The following is a 27,892-nucleotide window of genomic DNA, read 5'->3' on the forward strand; positions in this document are numbered from 1 at the left end:
CCCCCCCGGAGCTGGTCAAGGAGTGTCGGCTCCCAGATCCCTTGATCGAAGACAGCATCGATGAGATCGGAGCAGACATTGGAACCGAGATATCGGGGGTGATTACTGGCTCTGACGGTTCCAGCACAACGCCTTCCTGGCACTCTGGCTCCAAACTCATCCGAGTCGGAGGAGAAATGGATGGTATCTGAGATTCAATGGTCGGCTCCACATTCCGATGGGCTGGGCTCGAAAGAATTTTAGCCAGGGCTGGCGTCCACAGTAACCTCTTTACCACCCACTCCACATAGTCATCCAATAAATTTCTGGAGGACTGAGAGGAGTGGGTAGATGACTTATGACTACCCGCCACAAACTGTAATAAGGGAGACTGTGGCACCAAGAGTACTGGCTCCAATATTGGTGATCAACTCCTTTTTCTGCTCCACGACGGTTCCAAGGATTCAGATGGAACCGAGGGGAGATCAGGTTTGTCAGAACCGACAATCTTCGGTTCTGAAGATACTTGTTTCTCATGGCTGCTTGATGGCTCAGAAGCTGGAGCTGACGAAGCTGACTTTTTTGTTTTTTCAGATTTGGAGGCCTGATTACCTCCTACCGTTAACTCAAAAGGCCCTTTCAGTAAACCTCTTAAAATAAATTTATTCTTTCTTTCCTACATGACCCTCACACTGAAACCATGGCATATGGAGCAGGAGTCCTGCAAATGGACTGCCCCTAGACAGTAAAGACAACTCATGTGTCCATTCGTTAAAGACATTTTCTGGGTGCATGAGTCGGACTTTTTAAACCCAGACTATTTTGTTTCCTTAGTCGACATGTTAAGCTAAACAAGAACCCAACTACAGAATTAAGTAGCGTAACAACACAGACAGTCACAGAAAGGCAAAGAGAGAGGTAAGAGAAAAACTTTTTTTTTTTTTTTTTTTAAATGAGAAGGGGGAACTAGGTTGGAGGAGAAGTCTCTAAGTTAAACGGCAGTCTCCTCCAGCCTAAGGAGATGCCTCTAACTTAAACTGTGACTCCAAGGGATAGAAGTGAAGCCCTCCTAGAAAAAATGGGTTGAAAGAAAAAAGGAATCCTCTAGCTTAAACAGATCCCTTAAAGGGAAAGGCTTGAAAGAGAGGAGGGAAGAAACAGTTGAAAAACACATCAATTAGAGGAAAACACTATACTAGTAATAACACTTAGAAAGGAATATATTCACAATCTCTGTACTAATAGCTTTTTTATCAAAGAGCAGACTAGAAAAAAGGTAATAACAGATAATAAAAGTAATAACTAGCCTAACCCAGTCACTGGGGATGCACAAGCCAGTGCATTTCTTTGTGCCGGTCCCAAGCCTGGATAAATGGGGAGGGTTATGTCAGGAAGGGCATCCGGTGTAAAACCTCTGCCAAAAAACATATGCGGACAACAATATAGATTTCCAAACCGGAACGGCCGAGGCCCGGGTTAACAACGACCACCACCTGTACTGTTAGCCAACAGGGTGCTGGCGGAAATTGGGCTACTGTTGGCCAAAGGAGAAGAAGAGGGGGAAGGCATGCCCAAAAGCAGAAAGAGAGGAGGAAGGTTAGGAGTGTAGTAGCAAGGGTAGGAACTTTGAATGTTGGCAGTATGACTGGTATAGGGAGAGAGCTAGCTGATATGATGGAGAGAAGAAAGGTTGATATATTATGTGTGCAAGTGACCAGATGGAAGGGGAGTAAGGCCAGGTGTATAGGAGGTGGGTTCAAATTGTTCTATCATGATGTGAATGGGAGGAGAAATGGGGTAGGGGTTATCCTGAAAGAACAGTATGCCAAGAGTGTTTTGGAGGTGAAAAGAGTGTTGGATAGAGTGATGTTTATGAAGTTGGAAATTGATGGTGTAATGATGAATGTTGTTAGTGCATACGCTCCGCAAGTTGGGTGTGCGATGGATGAGAAAAAGAAATTTTGGAGTGAGTTGGATGAAGTGGTGGTGAGTCTACCCAAGGGTGACAGACTGGTGATTGGAGCAGATTTCAATGGGCATGTTGGTGAAGGGAACAGAGGGGATGAGGAAGTGATGGGCAGGTATGGTGTTAAGGAGAGGAATGCAGAAAGTCAGATGGTAGTGGATTTTGTGAAAAGGATGGAAATGGCTGTGGTGAATACGTATTTTAAGAAGAGGGAGGAGCATAAGGTGACGTACAAGAGTGGAGGAAGATGCACGCAGGTGGATTATATCCTATGCAGGGGGGCCAGTCTGAAGAAGACTGGAGACTATAAAGTGGTGACAGGGGAAAGTGTAGTTAGGCAACATAGAATGGTGGTCTGTAGGATGACGTTGGTGATCACAAAGTGGAGGAGAAATGCCAGGGATCAAATGGTGGAAGTTGAAAAAGGGTGATTGTGCGGTGGAGTTCAGGAAAGAGTTAACAGAGGTACTGGGGAGCAGTGAACAGTTATCGAATAGCTGGGTAACTATAGCAGAGGTGGTAAGGGAGACAGCTAGAAAGGTGCTTAGTGTGACATCTGGACAGAGAAAGGTGGACAAGGAGACCTGGTAGTGGAATGAGGAAGCACAGGAGAGTATACAGAGGAAGAGACTGGCGAAGAAGAAGTAGGATTGTCAGAGAGATGAAGAAAGTAGACAGGAGTATAAGGAGATGAGGTGCATGGCAAAGAGAGGAGGTGGCAAAGGCTAAGGATAAGGCATATGGAGAGTTGTATGAAAGGTTGGACACTAAAGAGGGAGAAAAGGACCTGTACCGATTGGCTAGACAGAGGGACCGAGCTGCGAAAGATGTGTACCAGGTAAGGGTGATAAAAGATAGTGAGGGAAACGTACTTACAAGTGAGGAGAGTGTGTTGAGCAGATGGAAAGAGTACTTTGAGGGGCTGATGAATGAAGAGAATGAGAGCGAGAGAGGGTTGGATGATGTGGGGATAGTGAATCAGGAAGTGAAACAGATTAGCAAGGAGGAAGTAAGGACAGCTATGAAGAGGATGAAGAATGGAAAGGCTGTTCGTCCAGATGACATACCAGTGGAAGCATGGAGATGCTTAGGAGAAATGGCAGTGGAGTTTTTAACCAGATTGTTTAATGAAAACTTGGAAAGTCAGAGGATGCCTGAGAAGTGGAGAAAAGGTGTTTTGGTACCTATTTTTAAGAAGAAGGGTGATGTGCAGAGCTGTAGTAACTACAGAGGGATAAAACTGATCAGTCACAGTTTGAAGTTATGGGAAAGAGTAGTGGAAGCTAGGTTAAGAAGGGAGGTGATGATTAGTTATCAGCAGTATAGTTTCACGTCAGGAAAGAGCACTACAGATGCGATGTTTGCTCTGAGAGTGTTGATGGAGAAATGTAGAGAAGGTCAGAAGGAGTTGCACTGTGTCTTTGTGGACTTGGAGAAAGTATATGGTAGGGTGCCTAGAGAGGAGTTGTGGTATTGTATGAGGATGTCGGGAGTGGCAGAGAAGTATGAAGAGTGGTACAGGATATGTATGACGGTATTGTGACAGTGGTGAGGTCTGCAGTGGGAGTGACAGATGCGTTTAAGGTGGATCAAGGATCAGCTCTGAGCCCTTTCTTATTTGCAATGGTGATGGACAGGTTGACAGACGAGATCAGACAGGAGGCCCCATGGACTATGATGTTTGCAGATGACATTGTGATCTGTAGTGAGAGTTGGGATCAGGTTGAGGAGACCCTGGAGAGGTGGAGATATGCTCTAGAGAGGAGAGGAATGAAGGTCAGCAGGACTAAGACAGAATATATGTGTGTGAATGAGACCGGAGGATAGAGGAATGGTGAGGATGCAGGGAGTAGAGTTGGCAAAGATGGAATAGTTTAAGTACTTGGGATCAACAGTTCAGAGTAATGGTGAGTGTGGAAGCGAGATGAAGAAGAGAGTACAGGCAGGGTGGAATGGGTGGAGAAGAGTGTCAGGAGTGATTTGTGATAGACGGGTACCAGTAAGAGTGAAAGGGAAGGTCTACAAGAGAGTAGTGACACCAGCTACCTTGTATGGGTTGGAGACGCTGGCATTGACAAAAAGGCAGGAGTCAGAGCTGGAAGTGGCAGAGTTAAAGATGTTAAGATTTGCACTGGGTGTGACAAGGATGGACAGGATTAGGAATCAGTATATTAGAGGGTCAGCTCAGGTTGGACGGCTTGGAGACAAAGTCAGAGAGGCGAGATTGTGTTGGTTTAGACATGTACTGAGGAGGGATGCTGGGTATATTGGGAAAAGGATGCTAAGGATGGAGCAGCCATTCAAGAGGAAAAGAGGAAGGTCTAAGATAAGGTTTATGGATGTGGTGAGAGAGGACATGCAGGTGGTTGGTGTGACAGAGCAAGATGCAGAGGACAGGAAGAAATGGAAACAGATGATCCAGTGTGGCGACCCCTAATGGGAACAGCTGAAAGAGAAGAAGAAAAGTAATAACTAGCCTGAGCCAGTGAAGACAATCCCGATGCTTGAAGTGGCAAATGAGATCTGGGGAACAGCCGCTAGGCATCTTGGGATAGGAGGCAGCCTCAAGCCAGCTGAATTTCTCGAGCTTTAGTATGTGGCCGAGTCAGAGCCGGGGATTGGCTCCGTACCCAACCAGCAAGAATGAAGGTGAGATGGGACAACATAACATCAGCTGTTTAGCTTTCTTGAATGATTTAAATCTGTAGAGAGCATCCCTGAGCTGCCTATACATATCCACAGTATGAAGTATTCTTTCACCCTCACTTTTATGTTTTGGAAAGAAGATGGGGAGATGCATGGCTTTATTCAAAGTAAATTATTTTAGGCATAAATGAAGGATTTTTCTCTGAATGAAAGCCTGTCTTTCTAGAATATGAAATATGGTTGACCCAACATATATGCTTATAACTCAGAGAGTATTCTTATATATGTCAGAGCAATAAGAAATACTGTTTTTCAAGTAATGAACCATAAATTAGCAATATGAACTGGTTCAAAAGGACCTGGTGTTAACTTTTCCAATATAAAAATAAGATCATAGGTAGGTGCTACTTAGTTTCAAGGAGGATGTAAATGCAAAACCCCACTTCTAGAAAAGCTTGACCAAAGACTGGGCTGAAAGGGACGGATCCACGAACAGATGTTCTGAAATGGCCAAGAGATGAACCTGACAGAGAAGAAATACTAGCCTCAGAAGATGATAACTCCCACAACTGGTTCCCTTGTGCCCCACTCACCAGGTTAGACAAGAAGAAAATAACGATTAGTTGCCTATCTGGAGCTAGGATCCACAATTTCATACACACACTCAGGTCATTGCACCCATGTGCCAATATGACTCTCATAGTCAGTGTAACTGTAAATACCTAAAACATACTTCGCTGGTCTCTATGAAAAGAGACATAATAGATCTCTCAGAATATGTGTCACAGATAGTTATGGGCCATGCATTGAGCAGCATTCTACATTCACCAAAGAAGATGCAACAGTATGAAATTAAAATGACTGATTTTAATAAAAAGGCTTAGTTTCTGGTGTCACTCCAGGGGGATTTGCTTTGCCAAGGCTGGGCTGCACCTGACCTCCCTCCCCCCAGGCTTTCAGATATTTCCTAAAACTTCATTCACCCTATTATAGCCTTTTTTAGGAAGCATCAAAAAGACAAATCTATCAACATAGTGAAAAGTTTTCAACCAACTTTAATGTGTTACTTCTCAAGGTTAGGAGCCTAAACAAAAAAACTGACACCATTCAAGCCCTCCTCACTCTGGAGAATGTAGGCACCTATGCTGTAAAAGAGAACTGGTTTAAAGCCATATAAAGTAGTCTGGCAATGCAAGTTTACAGTGCCTTCCACACATTTAGACCAACAACACCACAGACTTGGGCCAAAGGTGGAGGTGTCTCAATGAATGTTAGCAACAAACATACCTCCAAGTTGGTTAAACAGGATGATAGCATGGAGTTCATCCATGTGAAAGTCACCATAGATAAGGCCCCTCACCATATCATGGATAGCAACAGGTCACCATCTATGCCCCTAGAGTCTTACGACTCTTACCTAAACCTACTAGAGGCACGCACCATGCAACAAATGCCCCGTTTATGGGGGACTTTACCAGTCTATAGACTGGGAAACTTACACTGCCTGAAACCCACAGGCACAATGATTCCTGGACTTTATTAACATAAACACCTAGAACAGATAGTGCATGCCCCAACCAAAAGATCACACCTACTGGATCTGGTACTCACCAACATGGGACAGCACTGCATAACCCCCCCCCCCCAACACAGTCAAGGTTCCTATACTTAACACAAGCAGAAAACTATAATTTAAAGTTAAAGAAGATGATGGTGAAACAGCGGGGAGACTCAAAGAATAAGGAGAGACTGCAGGAGGAAGAAAAAAGGTAACTAGATAAATTGATTTCTTTTCTTAACAGTATTTCTATAAAACTTTTTTACAATATAAATTGCACATTTTATAGTAAAGTATTTTACTTATTCTTCTTGTATGTGATAAAGTTATTAAAGAAAACAGATACGTTTTTTCTTTCTTTTCCCTTTCTTTCTTATTTTTTGGCATCAGGAAATGTACGCATTGCATGCAAAAAGAAAAGAAAAGCTAGACAAAAGAATGCTTAAGTTTACAGGGTGAGGTAGGAAATGGGGTGTAAAAGTACACAGATCATAACATGTAGAACTGATATGTTTTCTCTTAATTTGCATATGTAAATGTCTGGATAAAGACACTTAGCTTAATCTGATAATAAACTTTAAGTGGAAACAAGTAAATATGAGAATACTGCATAGAATGAACTTTTTCCTTTAGCAATACATGTTTCAGATTGTCTTTCAGACTGCAACAGAGGAATGCATTTTTTTCACTTTTCTCTTACTTTTCCATTGAGGCCAGCTGATAATATGGCAATAAAAGACAGAACACTGGTTTCTTCAAGGCTAAAAGTTAATGATTTCTGAAAGTATGCAAGTACTTTTCATATCTGGGAAGGGGAAATACAGATAAAAAGAGTAGACACTAATTAATCTAAGTAGAAACACAGGCGATAATGTGTGTATTAGCATGGATAACCTCAATGTCAGGCTAACTATGACCTTAGTTAGCAGCTGTCTATTTGGCACACATATTCCTAATAGGAGGGTTAAACTTTACTATTTGAAGATGCACATAATAATGTGTGTTTGCATTAAGTTAATACAGTAGGTTATGGGGTTGTACTGGGAGTGTGTTTGTTTTTTTATTTGAGGGTTTTTATTAAAACAAACGTCTTGTAAAATCTGACAAAGGTTCCAAAGTTGATGATAAGAAAAAACTGCATAAAGGATTAACCTGCCAAAAATTAATGGGTGCACCTATCACAAAAGCTGGAAGTAAACATTCTAAAGTGCTAAAGAGAAAATAAGGGAACACCTGGATAATATGCATGAGTTTAGAAAAATTGCTGTTAAGCAAATGTTTTTGATTAGAACTCCAGAGCATAAAAACATCTGGCACAATGACCCGGGCAACAGAAAGCAGAAAGGGTTGTTGTCAGACTTTTGGAGCCTATAACAAGAAAAAGAACCAGAGACCCTATAACGGTATTAGAAATATTTCAGAAACTTTATGAACATTTGTATAAAGCAGAAAAGTTGGGAAATCAAGAAAAAGCACAAATGGAAATATTTACGGAAGACTTAAATATGCCAAGGTTACAGCTAGATGAGGCTGAATAACTAACAGTTAAGTGAGGATGAAATGAGAGAAAAATGGTAATGTATAACCAATCTACAGTAAAGTCTCTAAGAATAGATGGCATTCCGATGGAAGTTTGGAAGTTAGGAGAGAGTAAAATGAGAAAGATCAGGAAGGTTTTGTTTAACAGTATTTTAAAAGGAGGGGAAGCACCATCATCCTGGAAAAAAAGCTGTGGTGGTTGTAATACATAAAGACAACAAGGACCCATCTGATCCAGCTTCATATAGGCCAATTTCTATTCTAAACCATTATTATAAAGTATTTATGTCTATCTTGGCTAATAGAATGGAAAATATGATGCAAAAATTGGTAGATATGAACCAATGTGGTTTTGTGGAAAAAGAGGGAAACATTTTATGACACTAACAGAAAAATGAAGATCCAGAAGAAAGTAGAAAGTAAGAAAATACTGCTATTATTGGTGGGTCTTGATCCCTGTTCTTTTAGCGCTTGATACTATCTTCAGTACTTCAAGTATGGTTGGTTTAGACTTTGATTTCCATTTTCTATTAATTGCTTTTTTGTCAGCCTTCATAATTAGACTCAGCAAGGCCTTACTATGTCTAGGCAATTCCGATTTTGTATCATAGCTCAAAAATCATTTCCTTTGTTACACCAATTTGCTTACCCAGCTTCTCCGACAGAGCAGCCTGCAGGGAATCTTTAAAGTCTGCCAAATCATTATGCTCCCAGAAAATATGTTCCCATTTACCTCTTTGTTCCACATCACACCTCCAACCTTGGCTGTCTATCTGAGGAAAAATTATTTGGCGTCTACTTGGGGTATGAAGATACCTATGTAAATTCCAAGCAAAGATCCTAAATCTTCTACACTTTGTTGCATACTTGGGAGAGATACATATATCCCCCCACTGTTTCTTTGTGAATTTCTCATCCAGTCTCTCTTCAAAATCCGTTCTAACCTCTTCTGATTGATTTTTATAGTTATGCAATATTTTATATGTTCTATTCATTATCACTTTCTTAATGGCAACTTCTGTTCCAGATTCTACTATAAACTCTAACCAGTGCTGGTCTTTCATTTAGGACCCCCCCATTTCTTTCAATTTGCAAATACTCTATCAATCCTTGGTAGGGAAGGCAATCTTTAACCTGCAGTCCAAATAAGTTCTTGGCGTTTTCCCATTCTATTACCTTTCCCTCTCTAGTTATTTGCTCCCAATACTTTGGTTCTTTGCTAGCGTTCTCCAATAAATTCCAGCACCCTCTTGCTTATTGTCTGTATCCCTAATTGCAGTCATCCCTACAGGCATAATTTCCTTTCTCCATTCCCGTATTGGCTTAGTTCTTAGAATAATTTCTGCTACTTTATGCATATAATATTCTGTATGATTATTGTTATTCTCCTTAAAGGTCTGCATCCAAAATCGCAGTCTCTCCTTATTCTTTGAGTCTCCCCGCTGTTTCACCATCATCTTCTTTAACTTTAAATTATAGTTTTCTGCTTGTGTTAAGTATAGGAACCTTGACTGTGTTGCTTTAAAATATTCCTTCAAACTGGGTAATCCCAATACGCCCTGTTCTGTTAGAAGAATAAGTTTATCCCACTTGACTCTTGTCTTCTTCCCCTCTCAGATAATATCGTGCAGCTCTTTATTAATTGCTATCCACAACTTCTCCTCTGGTTGATAAAAATATGCCTGACCTGTGTATAAGACTCAAGAGACTAAAAACATTTTAGCTGCTTGTATCTTATTACCAATATCCATATAACAGAGCTTCCATTTTCTCAGTTGTTGTATTATCTTTTGTTTAATCTCTTCCCACATATCCTTAGCTGCCACACCAGAATCATTTTAATCCATAATCCTAAATACTTCATTTTACAATGTCCCCATAAGTATGGATGTTGCTGAATCAGTTTGAAGGGAAATAACCAGTTTTAGTAAAAAAAATAGATCAAATCATATTTTTCTTAAAAATACAATAATTTCTGAGTGAAGGGATTCCTCAATAGGGACCTGTCAGCAACAAACAAAGCTCTTGACTGATTGCTGTTCCAGTGAAGCCTGAGAGATGCTTCTTGTACTTTTTCTTTCCTTGGGATTAGTCAATCAACAGTCAGTGTGGGGAGGCACAACTTTTTAAAACTAGATAGTTGTTGCTTCCTAGGCAAGAAATAACCCAACCCATATAGCCTAAGGACTACTGCAGCAGTGATGAATATTGCTTGATTTTACTGACTGCTTTAGTTACTGCACACATACTTAAAACGGGGCACTAATCTAAGCCATTTAATACCACTTGTGGAATCTTACCACCAGTGGATGTATGGGCAAAAAAATATATGGGAAGATGCAATCAAGCAATCCAAGATCACATATGACAGCATTATCTATTATAATATTGATACTAGAAGTTCAGCTTTTCTATATTCTATCGGGTGTTTAAAAAAGCCTTTATTAGTGTCGGTATTTACCACTAGCTGACACACAGCAGAACCATTTTTTACTCTTGTAACTCTACCTCTAAATATGTTCTGAATATCACTGTGGTAAGATTGAATTTTTACAAACAGCACTCTAAAGTAGTATGAGCCACCCAGCAAAAAAAATGCAGTCTGACTGATATTTAGCACCAACTACAGACATCCTACCTTTACTCTGCCCATCTGATGCCAAATACAGTACTACTAACATAGCACACATGCAATAGTGTAGCAATGTCAGGGCTAAGGCGGTAATTACCCCAGGTACTGTCTTCTCAAGGGTGCAATTCATGTTAAACAAATAAAAAATATTTTTGTTCAATTATCTTTTTTTAATTCCCTTTAAAAGAAACAGAAGAAATGGCAAAAATGTCCTACATGGATGTCAGAGACACTCGAGGGCATCTCCTGCCCTCTTTTTATATTATCTCGTATCTACATCACCCCAATCATCCCAAAGACTTGTGACTGGCTATGCAGGTGAAGGAAGCAATACAGATAAGGCAATTTCATGGCTCTACCTTTAGCACCCAAAGTAAGCAATTTATTTGTTTCAGCTTGAACGACTAGACTTATTTTTGTTTAATCACCCACTGTGAGTGAACTAACATTTATAACAGGAAAGCTTAAAAAGGACTAGACATTATGGTTAAATCCAACCTCCAACAGCCTGCTTTTTTGTACCTGTTGATTGCTGTGTCAGCAGCCTGGCTAGTCAGAAATTTGAAAGCCATGGACAACTTCCACTTTGGACAGGGTGAGCATGACAGGAAAACAAACTGAAGTTCAGGCAGGAAGTAAGTGTGCGCATGCAACTGTTTGTGTGTGTCAGAAATGTATGAGTGAATAAAATAATTACATACTAACACAGTGTGTCTGTAAGAGTGTGAAATTAATCTTCTGCATACTTCCTCTTTGTCTCTTTCTTTTTTTCTGACTGGCTGCTGCAGTATAATGTGGGGAATAGGGAGTGCCATAGACTGCACTGGACAACAACAAAGGTAAAAAAATAGGGACACATTTTGAATACTGCTCTTATAAACTTAGAGAAATGTTGCCAGATGAGAGGAGGAGTAACAGTCAGGAAAGGTTACCTTGTCTGTTTTTTTTTAGCATGCAGTTTCTGAAAGAGGAAGTCAGAAAAACAAATGTCTATATTTTGTCTCTGAATGTCTGTCACTGCTGTCAGTGACTTCAGTCAATGGTGGACATGTATACTGCTCTCTTATAAACTTAGGATAGGTTGCCCAGAACTCAAATGTCTATCTTATTTAGTGATTTCACAATAATGGTGATGGGACAAAGGCCAAAAAATAGGGACAACTTTTTAAGCAGGAAATACAAAAGTCTGTCCAACACAAAGTGAGCTGTGAAACAGAAATAAATGCTGCTTCTTGTTCTTCTGGTAATAAAGACCATAGACCTGTGAACCTTCTTCCAATGTTTCAATGGAAAATGTTGGAGTGAAGGAAGAGTGCACTAGAGTTGACTAGAATAATCCAGAGTATGTTGGAAATGAAGTAGAGATAGGATTTGGGAGATGGAGATGAACAATAGTAAAGCCAGTAACTTAATGTGGGATTACAATGTAATAATTACATGTGTGAAATAGAACAAGAAAATCTGGAAATATTGGACTTTTTCAGAATTTGTTGGACTTGTGGGGGACTTTAAAGCATATGCCCTACTTCATGTCCTTAATGCTAAAACAATGCTCTGGGAAGGGGTAGAAGAGGGAGAAAGTTAACCGTAAGTAAAGAAATTTTCTTACTAACACTATTTTTGTGGTGTATGGCTTTCACTGCATGATATAAAGTTAAGTTTTCTCAGTTAATTTTAAGTGTAATGGGGATTGTAAATATGCTGCTGTTCTTTTTTTTTCTCCCTTCTCTCTTTCTTCTTATACAGCTTTAAGAAATGAAGGGGTAATGCAAGGAAAAAAGAGTCTGGTTAAAACAGCATGACAGAAGAAAAATTAATGAGCTTTTTCTCATTCTTGCATGGGGAAATGACTGGATTAAGGACCTTAGATTGATTTAGTAACACATTTTAAGAGTAAGCAAGTAAATGAAAAATAATATTAAATATTATAAGGCTTTTTCAACCAAATACATGCATGTTCAGTAGTAATTATGTAGCTTGTCTTCATCTTTCCATGGAAACAATCCGATAAAGAGAAAATGGCTGCCTGGTTCTCATGTCTCCGTAGATACAATCTGATAAAGAGAAACTGGCTACAGTCAGGTGTAGAGTGACTGGCAGAAGAAAAATAAAATGAGAAGTGAAATTGGCTATAAGATAATGTTCTCTGAAAGCATTCAGGGGTTTTCCCTGCAGAGAGAGCTATAAAGAAAAGACAAAACCAATTAGTACCTAGTAGAAGCACAGGCTGCACCATGTGTTTTAGCATGTTTAACCTGTCCTTTATGTTAACTCAAGTCTGTAAGAGTGGCTGTCAGTTTGGGATGTTATTCCTATTATGAAGGTGAAACTTCAGTATTTGAAGATGTACATAGTTTTGTGTGTTAGTATTAAGTTAATAGGTTTTAGGGAGATATTGGGGGTGTTTGTTTTTTGGGGGGAGGCTTTCAGTAAAACAAAATGTTTTGTAAGATGTGACATAGGCTGAAATGGATATGACAAGGAACAAATGTATAAAAGTTCAGCCTGTCAAAACAGCGCATGCATGTAACACAAAAGTTGAAACTAGACAATTAACAAAAAGGCGTTGTACATAAAAAGGTGAGAATAATAACTTTTTAATCTAAAGATGCTTTCTGTAATGTCTTTAAATGTCAATGGTCTCACAGATGAATATAAAAAAGAAAGAATAGTGAACTATATTAAAAATGTAGAGTGCATATAGTTATGTTACAGGAGACACACTTAGAAAGGACTGAACATGTGAATTTTGATAAAGAAAGATTTTTGGGATAGTTATGCACTGGAACACCTGGGACAAAGGAAAAGAGGAGTACTTATATTAATTGCAAGAGGAGCTCCAATAGTGATAGAAGAGGATAAAAATGATGATAAGGGCAGATCTATAGTGCCAATGGGCTACTGGCAAGGGAGGAAGATTACACTGGCATGCATTTATATCCCACCTAAAGGTGCTGTAATGGAGGTTACAAAAATTCTGGGAGAAATTATCACTTTTCAGCAAGGAATAGTAGTTATAGGTGGGGACTATAATGTGATGTCATTTGCAGCAGTGAAGATGTGGCTTTGGGGCCCAGAAGGGAAAGTATAATAAAGGAGGGCAGATTTTTGAAGAAATTTATGAAAACATTTGGCATGGAAGATGTGAATTCATTAATAAGAGTTCTGAGTGAATTTACATATTATTCCCCAAGATATAACAACTGGGCTAGGCTAGACAGAATTTACACTTCACAGGAACATGTGCATTTAATTGAAGGTCTTGATACACACCCAATAACTATTTCAGATCAAGGGCCAATAATAACTAAAATAAAAACACAGGGTAATGAAATTAAAATGAGACACTGTCACTTTCCCACCTAGTTGTTGAAAAGAGAGGAATTTAAGGAATGGGTAGTGGAGATTATTCAGGTACTATTAGAGAAGATAGAAATTTCTTCAGAAAATATAGCCAGGGAGTGGGATAAAATTAAGGTGGAGTTTAAAAATTGGTGGAAATAAAAGAAAGAGAGCTATGGTTACGAAGTAACAAGAATTATTTAGAGGGACTGACAAATGTTAAAGTATTGCAGAATAGGGGGACTCTCACAGAACAAGAAGAGGATCAACTGCAGAATGCTAAGCAGACAATAAATGATTATCTTGATAATATGCATGAGTTTAGAAAGATTGCTGTTAAGCAACTGTTTTTTGATAATAACAGTGGGGCACAAAAACTTTTAGCGCAACAGAACATAGAAAGGGCTGTCACCAAGCTTAGGGAGCCTATAGCAAAGAAGGTAACAAGAGATCCTGTAGAGGTATTAGAAATATTTCAGAAATTATATGATGTCTGTATAAAGCAGAGAAATATGGAAATCAAGAAAAGCTACAAAAGGAAATGTTTATGGAAAAATTAAATATGCCAAGGCTCAATTACTAACGGTTAGGACAGGAGGAGATGAAATAAAAATTATGATGTATAACCACTATACAGGAAAGTCCCCACGCACAGATGGTAATCCTGTGGAAGTTTGGAAGCTAGGATGGAAAAAACTGATAAAGATCTGGAAGATTCTGTTTAATAGTATTATAAGAGGAGGAGAAGTATCAACATCCTGGAAAAAAGAAGTGGTAGCTGTAACACCTAAAGAATGTAAAGATCCATCAGACCCAGATTCATACAGGCCTATTTCAATACTAAACCACAATTATAAAGTGTTCAGGTCTATAATGGCTAAAAGAATGACAAAAATAATGCCAAATTAATAGATATGGATCAACGTGGTTTTGCGGAGGGCCGGCAAACATTTGACAACATTAACAGAACATTGATGATCTAGAGAGAAGCAAAATGTAAGAAAAATACCACTCTTGTCTGTGGGTTTTGATGCAGAGAAAGCATTTGACAGAGTTATTTGGGATTTTATGAGCATTGCAAAGGAAGCATTTGCATTGCCTGAAAAAAATTATTAGGTTGATTAGAAGGATATATGAGGGATTGGAGGTGAAAATTAAATTGGGTGGGGTCTTCTCTGATCATTTCTGCTTGAGCAGAGGAATTGGACAGGGGTGTTCTCTTTCGCCTTTGTTATTTGCCTTATATTTAGAACCACTGGCAAAGAAAATAAGGGACTCAGTAATTCAAGGATATAATTGGTATGACAGTAACGAAAAGCTGGCTTTATTTGCAGATGATATTATTTTATACCTGACAAAGCCAGAAAGAGACATTACAGAGTTGTGAAACATTTTCAGACAGTTTTAAATCTTTTTGGGATACAAAATTAATGAAGCTAAAGCACAGGCAATAGCAGTAAATTATATAACCACACACAAATTGGTTCAGCAATGTCCGTATTTATGGGGGCATGATAAAATGAAATATTTAGGATTATGGATTAAAAATTATTCCGGTGTGGCAGCTAAGGATATGTGGGAAGAGACTAAACAAAAGATAATATGAAAACTGAGAAAATGGAAGCTTTGTTATATGGCTATGGATAGTAAGATACAAGCACAGTCAAAATGTTTTTAGTCCCGTTAGTCTTATACACAGTTCAGGCATATTTTTGTCAACCAGAAGAGCACTTGTGGGTAGCAATTAATAAAGAGCTGAAGGATCTTATCTGGGAAGATGGCAAGAGTCAAATGGGTTATTTCAGAGCTACAAAGTTAACATAGCAAAAGCAGAAAACTATAATTTAAAGTGGAAAGGGATGATGCTGAAATGGGAGAAGCTAAGACCCAAGCAAAGACTGGGATTTTGGATGCAGGCCTTTAAGGAGAATAAAAAGAAGTTACATCTTACTATAACATTCGACCTGTGTTGTTGATCTTCTTCCATTCATCATTGATGGGTTCGGTTCTGAGCCCCTCGGAACCGTGTCAGCCTAATACCAAGCTCGCGTACACCAAAACCTCTCGAGCTAAGCTGCTACCCACAATACCCTTCTCTCTGTTACCTCAGATCGAGTTTGCATAAGACATATAGAAGTAAAGCAGAGGCCATTTCTGCACAAAAACCCTGACACATCATAAGGACCCAAGAGATCCACCAGGAGCCTTTGGTGGGGGACGGAAGGCGGGATGTGATGAATGGAAGAAGATCAACAACACAGACTTCTTTATCTGATGTTGTTAATCTTCTTTCCATTCCTCACTGATGGGACAGAATCCCAAGCTACCTGAGAAACATGGGTGGCCCTTATGGAAGAACATTCCTGAGCACCATTGAGCCGAAGGCCGCTCTTCCCCTGGAGACCATATCCAACTTGTAATGTTTGATGAAAGTGTGTGGTTTAGCCCAAATGGCTGCAGCGCAAATGTCATCCATAGAAGCTCTGGAGTGAAAAGCTACAAAGGTTGCTATAGCTCTAGTTGAATGTGCTTTGATATTGTGAGGTCTATGCTCAATTGTAAGTGAGTATGAAAAGGAAATACAATCTCTGAGCCATTTTGATAAAGTGACTTTTGACACAGCATATCCCAGCCTTGGGCCAGAGAAGGAAATAAGAAGTTGGTCTGTGTTGCGTATAGATTTAGCCCTGTCTAGGTAAAAATGTAGTTGCCTATGCACATCCAAGAAGTGTAGGCAGCATTCTCCTTTATTGGAATAGTTTGGGAAGAACACTGGGAGCTCGATGGATTGGTTCACAGAAAAATTAGAAACCACAGTGGGGAGAAAGGATGGATTAGTACGCAGAGATACTCTGTCTTTATGAAATATCAGGTACGGTCTCTTGATGCATAAGGCCTGTAATTCTCAGATCCATCTAGCTGAAGTGACAGATACCAAAAAGAGAGATTTCCATAACAGAAATATGAGATCACATTTTGCAGCAGGCTCAAAAGGGGGTTGAGAGAGAGACTGCAGTACTACAGAGAGATTCCATGTCTCTAAGGGACATCTAATTGGAGGTCTGCTGTGAAACACTCCTTTGAGAAATGTTTTGCACAGGCAAATGGACATAACTGGAATGCCCTGTACTCCACTATGAAAATTGGAAATTGCTGCTAAATGGACTTGTATGGTAGAGGCTGATGCTCCGTTCTCAAAGAACTCAGAAAGGTATTGAAGGATGACAGAGACCAGGAGTGAGAAGAGATCTAGCATCCGTTCTTTAGACCAAAGCGAAAACCTTTTCCATTCATCTCTGTAAAGTTTTCTGGTGGATGGTTTATGTGAGGACAGAATGATATCGCTAACAGGTGTGGAAAGGGCTTCCTGCCTGGCGACTAACAGAAGTGGAGAAACCAAGCCATCATCTTGAGAGTGGACAGATTTGGGTGAGTCAACCCTTGGGGTGAGAAATTAAGTCTGGATGAGTGTCCAGGATCCATGGAGGTTGTAACAGATAAGGCCGGAGGAAGGGGAACCACACCTGACGAGGCCAGAATGGGGCAATGAGGATCACCTTGTATCTCAACTGAGTGGCTTTCTTTAAGAATAGAGGTATCAAGGGAATTGGGGGATAAGCACAGAGGAGACCCGTGGGCCAATAGTGAGTCAGAGCATCTCTCAAGGACTCCCCCTCTAGGGGAAAGAGGGCAAAATAGCTGCTGCATTTGTTGTTCGAAGGGGAAGCGAATAGGTCGCAGCACGGCTGGCCCCATCTGCTGAAAATTTCTGCCATCACTTTGGGATTGAGAGACCACTAGTGTGGAAGGAGAATGCATCTGCTCAACCTGTCCGCAATCACGTTGGAACTCCTTGGGATGTGCATTGCTATAAAAAAGCGGTTGGAAGCTATTGCCCAGTGCCAAATTCTCATGGCCTTTCAAAATCAATTTATTTTTCCTTTCATTCAGCGTCCGCTGACTGAAACTTTGGCAAATTTGAAAAGGGGGTTTAACAGAGAGGTGAGAAACCCCCAGACAATAAATACAATTGTTGTGAGAGTCGCTGTTTGGAAGTTTACCAATGCAAGAGGTGCAATGTTTAAACCCCAAAGTCCCTTTTTTATCAGACATTTCCACACACACACACTAATCACAAGTTAACAAAAATATTAAACACCTAAAAAGGCAAGAAAAGGAAGAAGAAAAGGAAAGAAGATACCAACAATGGTATCAAGCAATACCACAAGGGTAAGAAGAGGGCGTACCCATGATGGTAAAAAGAATTACCCAATGGGTAGAGTTAGTTTGGAAAGTTACAATAACAGTAAAATGAGTGAAATAGAAGGGGAAAGATTTAGAAAGTGACTAAATAAGGGATAAATATACAAAAAATACAAAAAAGTATCAAGAAAAATAACACTTAGCTTGAGATCTCGGTGAAACGCTGCTATATGGCTATGTGGCAAACAAGATCTGAGGTAACAGGGAGAAGGACATTGTGGGTAGCAGTTTAGCTCAAGAGTTTTCATGTACACGAGCTTGGTATTAGGCCGACATGATTCTGAGGGGCTCGGAACCGAACCCATCAGTGACAAATGGAAAGAAGATTAACAACATCAGATCAGTAATTATACAGACTATTATATCCATAAAGTAGCAGAAAGTGTTCTAAGAACTAAGCCAACACAGCAATGGAGAAAGGAGATTCTGTTGATAGGGATGACTGCAATTAGGGATATAGGCAAGAGGGGGCTGGAATTTACTGGAGAAAACTGGTAAAGGAACCAAGGTATTGGGAGCAAATAACTAGAGAGGGAAAAGTAATGGAATGGGAAGAGGCCAAGAATTTATTTGGAATGCAGGTTAGAGATCGCCTTCCCTATCAAGGATTGATATCAGACTACAGGCAAAGAAAACTAAATAGGAGGGGTCCTAAATGAAAGACCAGTAATGGCAGAATTTTAGTAGATTCTAGAACAGAAGCTGCCATTAAAAAGGAATAATTAGTAGAGCATATAAAATATTGCATGATAACTATAAAAATCAATAAGAGGAGGTTAAAAAGGATTGTGAAGAGAGATTGGATAAGCAATTCACAAAGAAACAATAGGAGGATATATATATATATATATATATATATATATATATATATATATATATATATCCCAAATATGCAACAAAATCTAGCAGGTTTATGATTTTTGCTTGGAAATGTTCACGCATTTTATTTAGATGTGAGAAAATGCAGTGAAAAAATAAAGTAACAGATGAACATGACATTTGTATGCACACAGAATGAAGATCCTGGCTGCAGATATAGACATTAAAATAATATTCAGTCTTTGTTTAGCAACTCTGTCTGTTGCTGCACAACAGCATCTTCCACAGCAATGGCAATTAACATTTCAGTAAACATAAACCCTCTGACAAACTTTGCACACATACGTTCTAACAAACGTATTATATGCACAGCTACATAATTATAAATAAATAAAACAGAGAAAAGAGTTAAAGTAGAAGAAGTAGAAGTGCTGGAGTATTTGCTAAATTAGACCAGTTTAGAGACCTGCAAAATGAAAGAAAGAGGTGCTTAGATGTGTATCAGTAGATTTAGAGCAGTAAGGGTGTGATAAGCTGAATCACAGTTTAAAACAAGTGAGTAAATCAGGAGTATTAGGTATATGGGAGGGAGCAGGTAAAGAGAGGTACTACACACATGGAGAAATGTTTGTGAAATACCCTTTGGATGGATGGTTGGATTGCAACTGTTTTAGTAAGTATTATTTGCCCTGTGGCCTGAACAGTCTGGGCGTACTTAGGGTGATCAGTTACTCAGTCATGCTTTACTTTTAACATGTTAAGAGAAAGCTAGCTGTGTGGTTTCTTTCAATTGCCAAAATAATGTGCTTGCTTATGCAACAGATGACAGCTAAATGATTTACTGTGAAAATCCTGTACACTTTCAATAAAACTTCCTGTTAAGACCTGCTCTTGAGCTTCCTGGGCTCCTATGTTTTTGTGAAAAGTTTTTGCCGAGGTGGTCCCACTCCATTAAAATAAAATGAATATATATATATATATATATATATATATATATATATATATATATGTATATATATGTGTGTGTGTGTGCACGTGTATTTATATGTACATATGTTATGCTCTTCTATAGAAGGCACTAAATGATCGTCTCACCCTGGACTCCAAATGGCCTAGCTACTCCTCTGTTGATAGGACATATAAGCATTTTCATCTACACAAAGTCCAACTTAATACCTTCATTTTCATAATGAATATATCCTTAGCATGTTTTTTAAGCCAGTAACAGAGGTTAGCACTGTCTTCCTTCTCTACAACCATTTTAGAGGCCTCATATCTAATAATTCACCCCATTCTTCCAACAGCACATGTACCACCATCACTTTAAACAAACTAACATACCTGGTGAAAACTTAATATCCGAGATGGTTTCCTTCCTGTGATGAAAAGACACAAGATCTTCAAGGGTATCTGCATTCACTACAAGAAAACTTCCATCATTCAGTCCGACAGCTAAGGCTTTTCCATCTGGAGAGAAGGCACAGCACCTTCCACCTAGACAGAAAGATACTCAATTTAAAACAGCATACTATGTGATGAATTAATGGAACATTTGCAGTGTATAACCTTTCATATTTTGACATGGTGTGTGTTTTTTACAAATTCAGCTGTTGCTCTTTATACCTGAAAAACAGCAATATGTAACAAGAGAATGGTTAAAGACAAAAAATACAAAATATACAGTTAAAGGCTTAAAAGATGAACAATTTATGTATTTTATTTATTTGTTTGTTCATGCCATTTCTTCAGGAAGATGGTGCAAATGGGTAAACAAGCTTCCCCTTTTCACCAGAAGCCCATAGACAAAACCTCCACACTAATGAGTAAATGGTAAAACAATAGTTAATACATCTTAGACAATAAGCATAAATACATTTTAGGTCAATATAAGTTAATCATCTGATATGGAAATAGTAAGAAGTAGGATAAACATGTCATATAGTGTTACATTTGAGGACAAGAAAATGAAAACAGATTATTTGTGATTCACATATAATATAATTTGTTATACAACTTTTATGCAGAAAAAATGTAAATTGTGAGGCTGACAATAAGCATAGGAGGATTTCTGAAGAGCAGTAGACAAAACTGTGGTTATTCTAGCAGGTTTATGAGAGCCATTTAGTGAGTAGAGAGGTTACATGGAAAGTAGAAAGATCTAGGAAAAGAGGATGAGAAAGAGGCAGCATTATCCCAGGAGATGTGAATATTATAGCCAAGCATATTTTAAGTTATCCTTGCTTGAAAGGCTTACTGTTTTCTAATATTCTAAGAGAGAGAGGTATGGAATTTCAGGCTTTACAGAGAGTTGAGGAGTAAAGGGAGTCTCCATGAGTAGTGTTTACTTTGGTTACAGTTAGCAACATTTTGAAAGAAGACAGTAATGATTGAGACTACAAACCTGGAGAATACTGTTTAGACTTGGACATTTGTATGATTCATATATGAGCATGTGTGTTGTGATAAGCTGTGAACAGGCTAATCATTGTCTTAATTCCAGGAACTGAAGCTGATTTAGTGTGAGGCAGTGATGTGTCCTATAATGATGCTGGCAGCAAATTTTTCAATTTTATTACAGCACTAGTCAAGTAAGGAGAGTTGATTGAATTGTAAATCGACAAGTATGGGGATGTGTATAGGAAAGTAGGGAAGAGAAGATATTTACCGTAGCTTGTTCTTCTAGGTAAGGTTTGGCTCTACATTGTGATCACATTTTTTGTTTAGTGTTCTGTACAGCCTGTTTTAAGTGGTGTCAAATTTTAGATTGTCAACATTGGTAAACCTTAGCAGCTTGCATTGGTTACAGTTCTTTCTTGGTATTGTTTGATGATAGAATTGAGAAGGAATTTTATGTTGTACAGTTGTTTTAGGAAAAATAAGATAAGTTTGACTTTTGTTGGGGGTTAAAAGGGGATGTGAGTCAGCCAGATCTCAATCTGTCAGAAAGCTTCTTGGGGGTATTGTTGGAGTTCAACCATGTGAATTGCAAATGATTGTGGAGTCATCTGTACATTGAATGATGGTTGCTTGTTTCATTGCTAAATGCAAGTCATTAATGAATATATTAAAAAGTAATGTACCTAATACAGAGTTGCGAGGGACTCCTACTGTTACTGGGAAAAGGAAGAGATGTTGTTTTACCACTTTACAACTTGTCTGTTTGAGAGGTAACTGTTCAACCAGGATAATGACAGTTTATCAAAGCCTTGAGAAGACATCTTACATAGTAATTTTTGGTGTGGCACCATGTTGAAGGTTTTAGACAGATCAAGGACCATGGAAAAGCAAGGTTATTGCTGTTTCTGCTTTGATTTACTACTGTGACAAAGCTAAGTAGTGCAGTCGTGGTGCTGTGATGTGGACAAAAAACATGTTCTGAAGGAGAAAGTAGTATGTTTCAGTAATGTAGGTAAGAACCTTAGATTGTACACTCTTTTTCAAGTATTTTAGACAGAGGAGCTATGATGGCTACAAGCCTGTAATTGGCCAGATCAGTGTAGTTTCCACCCTTATTTAGAGGAAGTGGGAATTTAGCTTTCCTTGATAGATTGGTTAATTAAGATGGACACAGGGTATGCTACAGCATCTGCAGCTATTTTGATATATTCAGCTGGTAAGTTGTCTAGGGCAAGGGTGATGGGTCTCAAAGTTTTAAGTAGTTTTCTGATAGAGGAGGTTAAGTTGAGCTGAAGTCTGAGAACTTAAGATTGTGATGTGGGATGTGGAGGTCTTATACTAGTTGCAGGAGATTGTGGGTTTAAGACAGAGGGAATACAATTCATAAAATGTGAATTAAATTGGTTAACAATGGCGTCTCCTGGTTCATCTGGTTTAGGGCTAAGCTGGGTCATGTGGGATGGATGTAGGGATTTGTTGACAGTGGATCAGAATACTTTAGGTTTGTTCTGATTTGCTGTTTGCAGTTTTAAGCAGCAGTTTTTTGGCAAACTGGATTTTGGTTTTTAGTAATATTTCTAAGCTGATTGTACTTCTGTTTCTTGACACCACTATGGGATTTTTCCAGGATATCCACATGTTATGCCTGTTTTTCATAAACTGTTTAGTTTAGGTTCATAGGTACATAGGTGTTTACTAGGCTAATGACCACAAAGGCCGTTTTAAGCCTAGCCATGCATTCCAAATCTGTGACAAGTTCTAATACCCTTGATAAGTATAAACACTGGCCTGGGAGATGAACCATTTACAGGCTACCTGTATCCATTAGAGACATAGGTGCCAAACCAGGATGAATTTCTAGTTTCCCATCCAACTGTCGAAGTTGCACTTGAATTGGGTTAGGAAGGAACTCTGCTTCATGTGGATAGAGTGCCTGCTCCATAGACGGGATAGCCTCTGGGATACCTACCTATCTCTCCAGCAGGTCCTATTTATATCACAGGTAAGGTTTAAGTCTTTAGAACAGGTAATTCTGGTGCTGTTTGTTTTGTGGATATGCAGGAGGTCCATCAGAGTGGGGTCTGACAATACCCTGAATGCCAGGAATAGATCTCCTCTCAAAAGCCTGTAAGATACAGAATACAGGGTAGAGCCTTGACGCAGTTTGCCCAGGACATTTTACTTACAGCCTGTATTCTTTTAGTGAGGAACCTCTGTGAACATGCCAATTGTTAGATATGCCTGGTTAGGTACATACCAAAGGGGGCACTGTACTCAATGATAGGTCTGATGAATGCCGAATACAGTGGAACAGTGACTTCCTTGTACTGAGATGACATACCTTTGTTTATAACTTGCGCAACACAGAATGATTTCCTCATCACTGTAGACACGTGACAGTCAAAGGCTAGATTACTATGTGTGTCCCTAAGTCCCTGACTACTGCATCAACTCTAAGGGGTGTGTTGTCAATATGATAGTTACCAGGGATGGATGACTTCCCAATGGATACTATATTACATTTCTTTGCATTTAGTTTTAGTCCATGGCTCTGACATCAGTTGTTTGTCTGTGTCAGCCCCTCCAGGAGAACATTAGTGTCAGTGTGAGATTCAATGACAGCTCCTAATTTACACTCATCTGCAAATTTAGTCAGCCAGAGACCACTGACATTGGTCCTGACTTCTGAGAAGCAAATGCCAAAAAGGAGCGGTCCAAGAACTGATCCCTGAGGGACTCCACTTGCGACTGGCCTCTTTGTAGAGGTTGACACCCCAGTTCCTGGGTCCTGTCTGTGAGCCAGTTGGCTATCCACTGGTGACATACGGGTTTGTACCTAACCTCTTGAGTTAGTTAAGAATACCCGAATGGGGTACTGTCAAATGCCTTGACCAAGTCAAGGTAGGCAATGTGAATGATTTTGCCCACATCCATTGCTTTGGTGACCTTTCTCAAAGAAGTCCGCCAGGTTGAGTAGGCATGATCTGCCCTTGACGAAACCAAACTGGGTTGGGTCCAGTATCTGGTGGTTTACTGTAGCTCTACTCATCATCTCCATGGTAATTCTTTCCATGGCTTTACATATAAGACTGGTGAGACTTATGGGTCTGTAGTTTCCAGGGTCTATAGATGGCCCACCTTTGTGCAGAGGGATGGCTGTTGTCCTTCTCCATTCATGAGGCACAAAGCCTTTTTTGAGGCTATAGTTAAACAGTAATTCCAGAGGACGTGATAGATCATGTTTCATGCTATTTAGAAGGCATCCTGGGATATTGTCTGGGCCCACTGATGTAGTGTTCTTGGTCTTAGAGAGAGCATTAAGGACTTGTTCCCTAGTGATAGTAGGGGGAGTTATATTTGATGATATTTCCTGAAGGATAGTTGAGGGGGAGAGAGGGGTAAAGTTGGAGCTGAATTTATCAGTCAGGAGATATGCTACATCTTCTTACTCAGTATAGGTGACTCCATTTACAGTGAGCTCTGCACACAATTGTGTATTGCCTTTGAGGATGCGGACATAGCTAAAGAATTCTTTGTGGTTGTCCTTCGCCTGGAAGGCCAAACTTACCTCACATTTGGCTTTGGTAGACTTTACTTGTCCTCTGAGTTGTTTGTTTAGTTTGAAGAGAGTGCTTTTATCCTGCTGAGTGCTGCACCTCCTAATTTTTGCCATGATCTTTTTTCCTCCTGTTATACAGCCTATTGATTTTGTGATTCCACCAGGGTGGCTTGTTTTTGAGTTAGTTCTGTACATCTTCCTGGTGGGTACAGCTGCCTCTATGCAGCTATTAACATACTTGTACAGGGTTTCTGTTAACAGTTCTGCATAGGCAGCACTGTTCTCAGGGTTTATGGGGGCTTGACATTTTGCCATGTTCTCACTTAATAGCAGGAGATTAGTCTTAGAATTGTTCCTGAATATTTCAAGTTTAGCTGAGGGTCCAGATTTTATTTTTACTTCAAAGGAGACCATTTTGTGGTCTGACCTTACCAGGGAAGGCATTACAGTAGGGGGTGTGCAGCACTCTCCCATATTAGTGAGGACAAGATCCAGTATGGCTGCACCCCTGGTTGGTGTATTGACTATCTGGTCCAGGGAGTTTGTGTTTCCAAAATCCACAAATCTCTGTGCATGTACATTTAGTGTTGTATAGGATTCCCAGTTACTTGTGTAGTAATTAAAGTCACCCATGAATATGGTATTGTGTTGGATGATCAATGTTTCTAATAAGTTTAAATACATGGTATGGGGTTCCTGGGTTATAGAGGGGGACCTATAGCTTGCAAGGAAGTGGTACTGGATTTTGCCTATGGTGATTTGAACATGAAGCAGCTCAGGTGCATTGTCCTGTTTGACCAGCCTTGAAGTATATTTACTTTTGATGAAAATAGAGACACCGCCACCTTTAGTCCCAGGCTATGAAGTAGCTGGCCTAAATGTATTGAAGGCATTATAACTTTGCACTGTTGGTGTGCTCTCCATGGCGTTAAACCATGTTTCAGTGACTGCACATATGTAAGCATTCTCTAGGATAAAGAGAGCTTCTAGGGATTGGAGTTTTTTGTTTAGACTCCTAGCACTGAACAGTAATAACATTAGATTTTTTTTTGGTTTTCATTTGCTATTTCGGAAGTACTTTCAGTTTGGCATTGCCTAAAAAAGGTACTATGGGGGAAGACAATGTTTTCGCTAATATTTGAAAGGCTAGGTGGGAGAGGTGCAGACCATCCCTGGCAAAGCAGCATGGTGTGTTGATCATCTCCTTCCATGCTGAAAATTATTGCACCCCCTTAGAATGACACCATAAACTAAGCCAATTATTAAAATGAATCATCTTTTGTTCATATTGTGGCATCATCCTTGGAGAAGGTAATGCTGCTCAATGCTAGGCTCATACCAGCTTGAGCCACATATTCCAAGACCTCCATTTTGTCTCTCTTCATATATTCTAGAGAGGTACGTCTCAGGTAATTTACTCCCCACATGGACTATGACTGAGTCATACTGGTAACTGTGGTCCAATGACCTGAGTGTGTGCATAATGTGGCAGATCCTAGCCCCTGATAAGCAACTGACGGTGACTGTCTCCTTACTCAGCCTGGTGAGAGGGACATCAGTGTGTCTCACGATGGAGTCTTCAATGACTAGAATGTTGGACTGTGTGGTGGCTTGCCTTACAGGCTTAGAAGTAGAGGCTCCATGAGTTGTAGCTCTAGGTGTTGATGTGGGTGTTGTTTTGAAACAGCACATTTGGGGCTGGTGAGGGTATTTGTTATGTGTTCTTCGTCTAAGAGGTCTTTGTGGTTTAGGAAGGTTACATTTAATTGCCTCAGCATATGTGGATCGATATGTCTGCTTTGAATTATGCATGATGGGTGCAGCATATGTACTACTGACAACCTTATTGACATTAAGAGTACTTTTATGTGAGAGCTTTGCCTCCAGTGATATTATGTAAATACATCTCTCACATACCATATCAGTTTGTTTGAGAATTAACTAGTTGTCAGTAAACATAAGGCAATTTCAACATTGCCTCAGGATGCCCATATCCATCAAGCCAGTAATGGAGACAGTAGGAAAGTTCATATCCATGGCAACAGACCCTTTTTATTGATTAGACAGTTGGAGTGAGAATATCAATCACTGTCAGGACTATCCGGTTTGCAACTATGGGGCCAGTGCTTGTCACTGTAAACTAGTTGTCCTATGTGCAACTAGGTATTTGAGAAATTTCAACTGTGCTTTTACAGGAAAGTAAGCTGTATGTATGACAAAGTCAGTAATATTATTTGGGTCAATGGCCCAGTAAACTTATTTTGCTATTAATAACTTTAATAGCTTGCTTTAAATTATTTTTTGAGGGGATTAGGATTGCTGCTCAGCCAGTTACCACGAGAAGCTTGCTTACCTTCTTCTGTCATGCCACAGATTACTTCCACCATGAATAAGAAGGGATAATGAGGTCCCACTTTCTTTTTTTTTGCATGGTTCAATTAGCAATGTTAGGATGTCTCTGTAAGACAGTTGGAGGAGGGAAGAAGCAACAATGATGCATCATGCAATTTCTGCTCCACCCCATCTTCTTCAATCCCTGAAATTTTGTGGCATACAGTGATATAACACAATGCACGCTTGCAGCCTACCTGTTGGATGCTGCTGCTGCTGAATGCCACACTTTAGCAGCATGACTGAATTCTCCCTGAAGCCTGGGCAACTATCATTTTTTCCATAAATTCATCTTTCTCATCCTATGGATAAGAAAACTGCTCTTGTTATAGCTGTGTTTTGCCTACCCCAGTTGATTTTCCAGCAACCGATATATTTTTCCAAGCCACAGAAACCAAAACTACAGGCCTATGCCCTGACTACAGACTTATGCCCTGCCTCTCTACAAGATGGCAAAGCTGTTCTCTGTTACCTTAGTGTCATCCAGCTATATGATAAATGTTAAATATACATGAAAATTCATCACACAATAAAATAAATCAATACATCATTTTTAACCAGTGTTTTCAGCAAGAATCAGATTTATGTGTCATATCAGAAAAATGATTAGATGTACCCATACTGCCATAATTAAGCAAATAAAGTAAGCATGAAGAACGCAGCCACGTTTGACAAATCTAGTCCTAGCAATACTTTGTGACAGTAACACGTGACAAAACAAATACATCTGCAGAAAACGAAAAGACCGCAGTTTGAAGATCAATTAGAAAAGAAATGAAGCACATTTCATAAATGTGATTT

The 27,892-nt window shown here is 39.5% G+C and overlaps 1 protein-coding gene across 1 annotated transcript in view; it reads right to left on the reverse strand.

Moving 5' to 3' along the window:
• The window catches only part of LOC122797061 (echinoderm microtubule-associated protein-like 6), a 3,800,753-nt gene that overhangs the window by 1,897,511 nt on the left and 1,875,350 nt on the right, over positions 1–27,892 (reverse strand). Inside the window, exon 20 of the mRNA XM_044065838.1 lies at positions 20,086–20,238. Coding sequence (XP_043921773.1) covers positions 20,086–20,238 — 153 coding nt within the window. The remainder of the gene's footprint in view (positions 1–20,085; positions 20,239–27,892) is intronic.

Source organism: Protopterus annectens, chromosome 3.part0 (genome assembly GCF_019279795.1).
Source record: "Protopterus annectens isolate FY-2018-M chromosome 3.part0, PAN1.0, whole genome shotgun sequence".
Classification (NCBI taxonomy): Eukaryota; Metazoa; Chordata; order Ceratodontiformes; family Protopteridae; genus Protopterus; species Protopterus annectens.